Source organism: Frieseomelitta varia, unplaced genomic scaffold (genome assembly GCF_011392965.1).
Source record: "Frieseomelitta varia isolate USP_RPSP 00005682 unplaced genomic scaffold, Fvar_1.2 scaffold_147, whole genome shotgun sequence".
NCBI classification, from domain to species: domain Eukaryota; kingdom Metazoa; phylum Arthropoda; class Insecta; order Hymenoptera; family Apidae; genus Frieseomelitta; species Frieseomelitta varia.
The window spans coordinates 445,018-455,029 of NW_025109161.1; the positions used below are offsets into that span (position 1 = coordinate 445,018).

Here is a 10,012-nt window from a genome sequence, read left to right on the forward strand (position 1 = left end):
CAATGTCTTTCCGAGTCTTCAATCTTTATGTCATACTATTATTGTATTATGATTCGTTACTGAAAATTGTTACTGTTCGTACGCATCGAATGACAGAAACAGATTATAAATTTGTAAAAACAGATTTCGTCAATCATCATTTTTGTCCTTTGCAAAAATACTGCGATACGTGCGTGCGCCGAAGCTTTTTTTCGATTCGACAAATAGAGAAGCGAATGAAAGTGGTTGTTCAACGGGTGACAAAAGATTTTCGTAGATCTCTTGGATGGGCTGCTGCCTCTTTGTCCCCTATCGCCCTTTGCTTCCTCGCGTTTTCAAGCATCTCGTTTTCGTCGATAAGCTCCGGCGTTGTTGCTGTTCGCCGCAACACGGTTTTCGGCTGGTAGAGCTCGTAAAGTCGGCTCGCGAAGGGAATGCGGAAGTTGCTTCTATTTCGCTCCGGTCTCGTTCGTCCATCTCGCTAGCCGTGAGAGCAAATCGATAAGCCTCGCCGGTCGTGTACGTGCATACGTACAACTGGCTAGTGCGTGTGTACCAACATCAGAGATGGGATCGAGTGCCTCGCAAGTACGCACGAACTATTTGATCGTTCGATTCAAATCCTTCGTTATAGAGCATCCTCGAATGGTACTTAACGAGGTATTAATGGGTACTAGCTCGAATACTAAGCGGAGTAATTTCGAATGTTTCGTAAGTAACGAAAATTCGAATCTTCCCACTGAAATAAATAATTTCTTCATTATCTTTCTAATTTCCTTGTTACTTTAATTTTTTTTACATTTCTTTTAGTTTTTATTTTATTTTTTTTTTTTATATTAATTCTGATTTCCTAGTAAAAATAAACGATTTCTTTTAATTATTGGTTATTCTTTTAATTTCTTTGTATTTTAACTTTTCTTTCACATTAATTCTTATTTTAACAATCAGTAAGTTAATAATCGTCAATTGATTCTTCATTTTATTTTCTCGTATCTCTAATTTCTGAAAGAAGTAATTTTCAAAGCATCACTGAAAATATGGTTCAACTTGAATTTCATTTAAAATTGATGAAATTTAAGTTTTCTCTTATATCTCGATGTTTTATTTAACATCGAAAGGTAAGGTGAAAACCACGCTCTCGAGCGTAGAACCTTGGAGTCGAATTTTTTTAAGATGGAATTTCCTAGCATGCTTTCCAAGCATGCGTCAAACAATTTTCCTCGAGCGTACGAGGCATATTACTATTTTTTCACGTTGCGATTTTCAAACGCCCGAAATCTCACGTTCGCGGTCAGTGCTTTTGTATTTCAAACGTTGGCGTCCGCATTCGACGGTCGTTCTCTTCGGAAACTCGAGTATCGAACTTGACTCGGACTCGTAAGTACATATTGGACTTGATCCCATCCCTAACCAACATCCTCTTCTGGAACAGCCATTCGTTCGACGGAAGCCTTCTATTTTCTTAGCGCGAGGCGCGTTAACCCTTCGACTACACCCGGTGCAAATTATGTTGCTTCGCGGAGGTAAGGAAAAAAGAAAAAAGAAAAAAAAAAAAAAAGAAAAAGAACCTCCGATTTCATTTTCTTTTTCAAAAGCAAACTCTTTCTCTCTTTTTTTCCCGTTCCAATCGATTTAACCCTTCACGCTCCAAGATTAATCTAAGACGCAAACCAACGTTTACGTTTCATTCCAAAAAAAATGAAATAAAAAGACAAAAAAAAAAAGAGAACAATAATATAATCGTGTCAATAAACGTAGCGAAGTTCGAGTTACCGTGTTCCTCTCCTGCGAATTTGAAAAACAGGAAAAAACAAACGAGAGAGAACAAACGTTCGAAAAAGTTCTAAGAAACGTCGAGAGAGAGAGAAAGAGAGAGAGAGCAAAGGGTTAAACGCAAAACGACGCGTTTTGTTGCATCGTCGTTCGACCGCGCGGCGCAATTGTGATCCGACAATTGTGTTCAATTGTGTTCAAACGCGGGAGGCGAGGGGGAAAAGGTTTTGACAGAACGGTATTCCATAAACATTAGTTTAATATCAATGAAGGGAGGGCCTGGAGGCTCTCTGCTTTAACCTAGCAAGAAGCGCCTGCTCCCCGTCGTCCTCCGTCTTCGACAACATGCCCCCCCGGAAACTCTCCGATCTGTACTTGTCCCTCAAGAACGTCCTCCTCTCCTCTTTGTACTTTTCTATCCTCTCTCTGCACTGTGGATCGCCGAGGTCTAGGCCGCCAAGGTTCTTCAGGTGGGCCTTGTCGGGATTGCCGGTTGAACTGTTCGAGCCAGTGCCGACGTTGGGCGTGGAGCTGTGCTGAGCGTCGTCCGAGGCCTGTTTCACCGGCAGCGAAGCTTCCTCCGTCATTTTGTTGAACTTGGCCTCGTCCAGCGACCTGCTGAGAGATGCTCGCGTTGCTCTCGCGTGGCGTGCTCTCAAACAGGGCGGCAGATGCTGCGTGTTGTTCACCGGCGGCTCCTCCGACTTCCCTCGGGCAGAATCCAGCTCCTGCCTCATCTTCCTCTCGCGAACGATCTCCCGGCCGATCTCCGAGTCGAAGCTCCTCCGATCTTTGCTACTCTCCGTCTCGTATCGCCTTCGCGGTGGAACGGACAGATCGCTCACGATACCGCCGGACAATCTCTGCAACGCCAGCTCTTGAAGTATAGCGGCCGTGTCTCGGAGAACGATCGAGTCGTCCACCGGTGACGATGCGTTCGAGAACGTGCAGGACGAGTTCAACGACGTTGTCTCGGACGCGCCCTCTGGCGGATGAGCTATCTCACTGGCTTCAGCGGCGTTCTCCGACGGTATCACTACCTCGATCTGCTCTTGCAGCTGACTGTTCTTCACGCTGTTACACTTGGAAGGCTCCTTGTGCTGTTGGCTGTTCTGGCCTGATTCCTTTGGTGAAACTTTGTATTCGAAGCTTTGGCACTTTTCTGGCTTTTGGCCCTGGCAGCTATATTGTTGCTTGCCGCTCTCGGTACCGGGCGACGAGAGGTCTACGTCCTGGCTCTTCTTCGACTGGGCAACGGTGAACGAGCGCCGATCGCTCGCTTGATACGGCGGCTTCTGATGAAGTTGCAACGAACGTCGGACGTCCTTTTGCTGAAAGTCGAGGCTTTTCGACGAGCGTTGAGAGTTGTCGAATGTTTCCTCATCCGCCGTTCTTTCATCTTCCTTCGCTGGATTCTCGTTCCTGTTGAACGCCTCGGTGTTGTCCAGCTGCGCGTAACAAGCGGTGACCTCGTGCACCATTTCGCCAGGCTTCGCACTCGGACGAACGTCCGTCATACCGATGGCGCGCATTTTCTGATTCCCGTTGTCCTGGTCGTGCACGGGCGAGTGAACGATGCTTGGAAAGTTACTGCCGCCAGAGTTCACCATTCCGAAGCCGGTTTGCTCGTCGAAAGCTCTAGAAGATATCTGCGCGGCGGTGTCGCGTTCGTCGAGCTCTCTGTTGTCAGCAACGTCGAACGTCATCTCGGCTGATTCCTGAGGAAGAACAGGACTCTCGGTCAAGTCGCTGACGCCGATGCACGACGTGTCTGTGTCCACCGTCGAGCCCATAGTGAGATCCAACGAGGTTCTGGAAACGTTCTCCGACATCGACCTTAATTGAGGCGCGTCGGTCGCGATCGCGTTGTTCACCGTCCCCTCCAGAGGATCCTTCGAGCTGCTTGACTCGCTGGTCGGCGTGGTGATCGAGCCAGTTGTCTCCACTATCACCCATTCACCGGAATCGTTGGTGTTCGACATCATCTGCGACGTTTCCGTATTGGTGAACATCTTGTCGGAGTTGTCGCAAATGACGAAGCCGGAGTCAGGCAGGTCCTCGATCGTCTGCTCGCAAGACATCGGCGAGTCGAGATCGGTGGCGCTGGATAATGCCAGTCCTGGCAACTCGTTTCTGTGTCCGTTTGAATTCCCAGCCATGGCGTGGTCGTTCTGCGAACCGACTGCGACCGACTTGTTGTTGTTGTTGATCGATGCGTCGTGTTTTCTCACGTCCAACGTGTCCCTGCCGCAATCGCCGTGCGACTTGTTATCGTCGACGGGACACGAGTTCGGACAACACCTATTTTCTACGTCTTTATTGTTACACGGGGATATCGTTATTTTACTAGGCTCTATCTCGCTAGGATGTGACATTAGCCTGTCGCAAGGCATCATGTCTTGGTCGACTACGTCCGATACAACTATGTTCGATCCCTTCGAAGTCTTCTGAGCCTTGGAAGACTCTTTGTCGTCGTACAAATCAACGTGCTTGTCGTACGTCATTATCCTCTCGCAGGATTTGGCGTTGCCCTGCCCATCTAAGTTTACGGATAACCTATGACTAGGGTCGGATGATTTATCGGAAGACACGCTAGCTCTGTTCAATTTGTTCGCGTTGCTCTGCTCGTCGTCGATCTCTAAAGGTAGAGTGAAACTTCGGAAACTTATCCTAGGACTGTTAGCTGGTACAGGTGATGCGGAATGCGGTGTTCCGTGTAGCGTTGCCGGTGTGAGTGGGGTCGAAGCCTCGGATAATAATGGAAGGTACCCTGGCGTTGGCAAAGGGGATGGGGTATCCATGCTGTGAACATCTGCCGACACCATCACCTGTGGACAAGCATTTGTCAGTCAATGTAACCAACAATGTAACAGCAACGATTAATAATATATGTATATAATATTGTAGAGATGTCACCCTCGCAACCAAAATAAACGTATAATTGTAATATATTTTATGTACACAAAATATATTACAATATATTACAATATATTTATATATATATAGTAATATATTTTACATACACATTATATCATAATATAATACATTACAATTATATAATTATATTATATATATTTGTAATATATTATGTGTACCTAAAATATACTATATATACATAGTAATATATTTTATATTCATATATTACACATTAATCATAATATAATATATTATAATTATATAATTATATTATATATATTTGTAATATTTATGTGTACATAAAATATATTATGTATGTATAATATAATGATATGTGTAATATATGTATATAAAATATATTACAATATATTTATATATATATAGTAATATATTTTATATACACATTATATCATAATATAATACATTACAATTATATAATTTATTATATATATTTGTAATATATTATGTGTACATAAAATATACTATGTATATATAATATTATGATATACATATATGTGTGTACTATATGTATATAAAATATATTACAATATATTTATATATATAGTAATATATTTTATATACATATATTACACATTAATCATAATATAATATATAACAATTATATAATTATATTATATATATTTGTAATATATTATATGTACATAAAATATACTATAATGTATATGTATATATATATATAATATTGATATAATGTGTAATATATGTATATAAAATATAAAATATATTACTATATATGTATAATTGCATAATATAATTGTGTATTATGTACCTGATCAGGACTTTGGCTATCAATGAAGCGCAACTCAACGTCGCACTGCAGTCTTTCCTCTAATCGCGATCTCTTTCTCTTGGAACCACCGGTGGCAGCAGTATTCTGCGTTCCCTCGGTCCTCTGACGCCGCGGCGACGCCTCCACCGACGCCACGCCCCCGCTCTCCTCCTCCGAGAACATTCTCATCTCTCGTTCCTCTAGGTCGAAGTTAAGCTGAATTTCCGAGAGATCCAACGGCGACGCGGCATTCGGCGCGTCCGCTAAATGATCGAAATACGAATCATGCGAGACTGATCGACTGTGCCCGCAGGGTCTAGCTGGTGGTGGTCCTAACAGAGGACCTAAACTGTCCTCACCGTCCAGACTGTCCGCGCTTTTCACCGGTCTTAGCCGTCGCAGCGAGTTTAAGGAACTTGGCACCGTTTCTGTTTGAGGTGGCGTGCCAACTTGTCTTGTTTTCCCTCTGGCACCCAGGCCACCTCGGCCGAACAAAGCTCTCCAGTTCAACGAGGGTGAACGCTTCGAGCCGTTTCTCTTTCGCGGTAATTCTATGACCGTATGGTAATGCAGCGGCAGCCCGGCTGGACCGGCGCCCACTTCCACGTAATCAGGCTCGCCTCTTAAACTTCGGTTCCGTGCCTCTTCCAAGCTGAGCAATCTCGCCGGCGTTGTAATGGCCAGCGACTTTGGCCGCCCGACCGGGCCGTCGCCGAATATCAACTCGGCGTAACAGACCAGAAATTCCGTGACCACCGCCTGTACACCGACGCCCTGCAACGCTGCTACACCGCCAACCTCCAGTTCCTTGCACCTCAGCAGATTCGGTGCCCAAACAATGGCGACGTTACGCGGCGTCATGCCAGTCTCCGCTCCTCGAGCTGCCACTCTCACTAAATGACGCATAAGGTACTCCAACGTTCTGCAAGTACAAATTATGCTTTAACATTATCTTCGTACTTTCGAATTGCACAATTGCCGATTACAAAAGTGTCACAACTGTATATATATATATTAATCTTCAGTCTTGTCTTCAATCGAAGTAACATTTTTGTGTCACTTTTCAAACATATGTGCTTTTCTTTTTTCTTTTCGTCTAAATTACCTGTAATGCGGCGGTGGTAATTTTCGAACGGTGTCCCTCATCCGCCTTAATCTCTCCGCGTCGGTGCTAGCCTGAACCGCGCTAACGAAAGTAGAATAAAGCTGGTACGTACAGAGCGGGTTCGGTAGTTCTCTGAAGTACATCTTCAACAACGACGCTACAGAATGAATATCTTGTAGAATACTTTCATCGGAATGCAATGCAGGAACACGATCCTCGTCGAACGCGTTTCGTAATCTCTGAATGTTCGATGTCACGCCGCTCAGACGATATATACCGTCCACCAAGCCATGATTCTCGATGAATTCGGCGCAGCACGTCAAAACAGTAGGCACTGGAAATATCGCGCGATGTTATTAGATAAATAATCGTTGAATCGTTGTTTGATGAATTAATAATTAACGATATACACAGTGGCTCGTGAAAGTATCCGTGATTTATGTGTACGTGAAACATTTTCAAGTTTCGCAAATGTACATGAAACATGTTCGAATACTTTCACAAATTCAGTATGAAATATCTATCTATATACAGGATGTTTTGCAACTTGTGAGACCCACTTCGGGAGCTGATTGCACGCCTAAAAATAATGAAAAAAAGTCATATAAATGTATGTCTTATTTGTCTTCGTTTATGAGATATAATGAATTTTCTGTTTTAATTTACTTTTACAAAAGATGCTCGAAATGAGCAGCTTGCATTTGTCTTGTCATTCATCTGGTTACTCTCTCTATCATTCCTGGTGTTTCTCGAATTTGTCGGAAGCCTTGCTCTATTCTATTTCGTAGTATTTCAGTATTTTCAATCGACGTTGCGTGTACAATAGATTTTAAATGTCCCCACAAATGAAAATCTGGTAATGGATTCAAATCCGGAGAACGAGCAGGCCATGCAAATAGCATCTCCACGACCTATCCATTTATTTGTAAAGTGTTGATTTAAAAATTGTCTAGCCACTCGGTTAAAATACCGCAGAGTTCCATCATGCATAAACCGCATATGAATAATCTAATATCGACTGGAACTTCCTCTAATATTTCGTGTAAACACGTGCTCAAAAAATCAACGTACTTTGTGCCTGTTAGTTTNAATTTGCTACTTATTGATAATTTTTATCCAGTGATATCGTACTGACGAGTTCAAAAAGAAAGCGACGAATCGTTTGTATACGGTTCGGTCACTCGTTATGGTCCGCAATCAGTTGCCAGCGCAAGTGGTTAACCTCTTTTTTTTTTTTGTCCCAAAATTGCAGTATTTTCTCAGTTTTAAGTATAGTTAAATATATGTAATATATTTAAGTTAATATATATTTAATTTAAGTTATATATATATAATATATATTATAAATAATATATAATTCAAGTTAATATATATTTAAATATATTTAAGTTTTAAGTATATTTAAATATAACTTCAGGCAAAACAAATAATAAATTTGCTACTTATTGATCATTTCTATTCAGCGATATCGTACCGAGTTCAAAAAGAAAGCGGCGAACTGTTTGTATACGGTTTGGTCACTCGTTATGGTCCGCAATCAGCTGCCAGCGCAAGTGGTTAAATTATTGACAATTTTTCATCGTTATTACGCTCCTCCTTGTACAGGGTGTCCCGTGAATATGAGCGCACAATGATGAGAATTGCGTGCGTATCAGTTCCGTCAGATTTACTTAAGTAAGCAAAAATTATTCGCGAAGTCAACAACAGCTGAAAATAGACCCATCGTATCGTATCTATTCTCAGTTGGATCAGATTTATCAAAGGATCCTCCGCCCTCCTTTCCCCCCTTCCACTCAAGATGGCCACGTGAATCATTAAATCGTTTCTGAATGAAAGATAACGTGAATTCACGGCGAAAGATCATGAGTCACGGTGAAAGCGAATCTATAAAAACGCGCCTTTACACGCGTCAATTGTCAACCGTGACGAAACGAAGATTACGCGGAAAAAAAGAAAATTAACAACTCTTAAATTTGAATTTAATTCGATCGTCAGATTAACTCCTAATTAACTGCTAAACGTTCTTCTGTGTGATGGCCCTAAAATTTTGTGTACACACGGGCTAAAAATGAACTGACGAAAAAAAAAAAGGGAAAAAACTAAAAACAAGACTGGGCTGGATTGGTTCATGCAAAGTTGAGATCAAAATGTACGAATAAACGTACACTTGCGTTCTCGTGGCTTGTCGAATAGCACGTGTTTCGCACGTAATTATTTTTGTACGATGGTACAGTGAATATAACACGATCGTGTCTGCACCTCACAGCTATAGTTCTGGTATTTTCCCTCCCCGTCTCTCGTTCCTTTCTCTCGTTATTATCTCGAGAAGAAAGGGAAAATGGTGACGGACAACGGAGAAAAAGGAAATCTCGCCGGGAACTTTATACTCGGTATGGCGTGGACGAAGAAACGTAACACAATTTACTGAAACGAGAAACTGGTTCAGCGAAACACCGTGTTCCTTATTCGAACGACGTTCTAACGCAACGAGCAGAGGTACACGCGGTCTATTCCTCCGGCGTTGAATATCTCGAAGCAACGCATGCGTTAATGGACACGCATAATAATGGGCTCAGAGAGTTAATTAATACAAACGCGTGCGGCACTTTCGATGCGAACACGCGTGAACTTCGTCGAAACGAAGCGACAGCCTGTACGCCCAACCCGTTGAAATAACAAGTATCTAAGAGAAGCTTGCACTCCGCGGCCAGCAAGAAACTGGCCGACACATGTACATAGTATGTGTTCGCGCCAGCGTAGAGAACCGCTCGTCGACGAAGGGGAAAAAAAAGGAACATCTGCGAAGGAAAACACTGAGCGTACTGAGCAGATGAACGCGTTCCATCGCTTAGTCACGGGAACTTTCTGCTTAATTAATTATTTGCTTGTACCGTAGGATATCATGTTGTCGGAATAACTGGCAGGCCATTGTACGTAATTGGTCAAGTTTATGCGAGTTATGCTTCTTAATTGAAATGGTATATGGAAGTGAAAATTTGGAGATTTTTATTTTTAAGCGTACATACTGTTGTTCGTGCAGCCAGTCTGTAGGAAATTTTCTGCATGAATTTTTTTAGGTTGGGTTGTTAAGATTATTATTCTAGTTTGTTTACATTATTATCGTAGGAGTAAAAATTGCGGCAAGATTACGTAATTATCGTGCAGTATAATCAATCTGTAGGAAATTAATTAGATTTTTTGAAATTTTTATAGGTTAGACTGTTATCGAAGATTATTTTATCTTTCTTAGGTTGTTTTTTATTAAAGAAATAAAAATTGGAGTCTGTAAGAAATAGATTAAATTTTCAGAAGTTTTTATAGGTTAGGTTATTGTCGAAGATTATTTTATTTTGCTTAGGTTATTGTCGAAGATTATTTTATTTTGCTTATGTTATTGTCGAAGATTATTTTATTTTACTTAGGTTATTGTTACATAAAAATTGGAGCAA

General features: G+C 41.8%; 1 protein-coding gene across 1 annotated transcript; it reads right to left on the bottom strand.

Annotated features, from left to right (window-relative positions):
* Positions 1-1,522: 1,522 nt before the first annotated feature.
* Positions 1,523-6,904, bottom strand: LOC122534990 (the record flags this gene model as incomplete). Its single annotated transcript, XM_043666124.1, has 3 exons — positions 1,523-4,580; positions 5,459-6,380; positions 6,564-6,904. Coding segments are annotated over 3 exons (3,828 nt in total), but the record flags the coding sequence as incomplete, so codon positions are not given.
* Between the last annotated feature and the right edge of the window lie 3,108 nt (positions 6,905-10,012).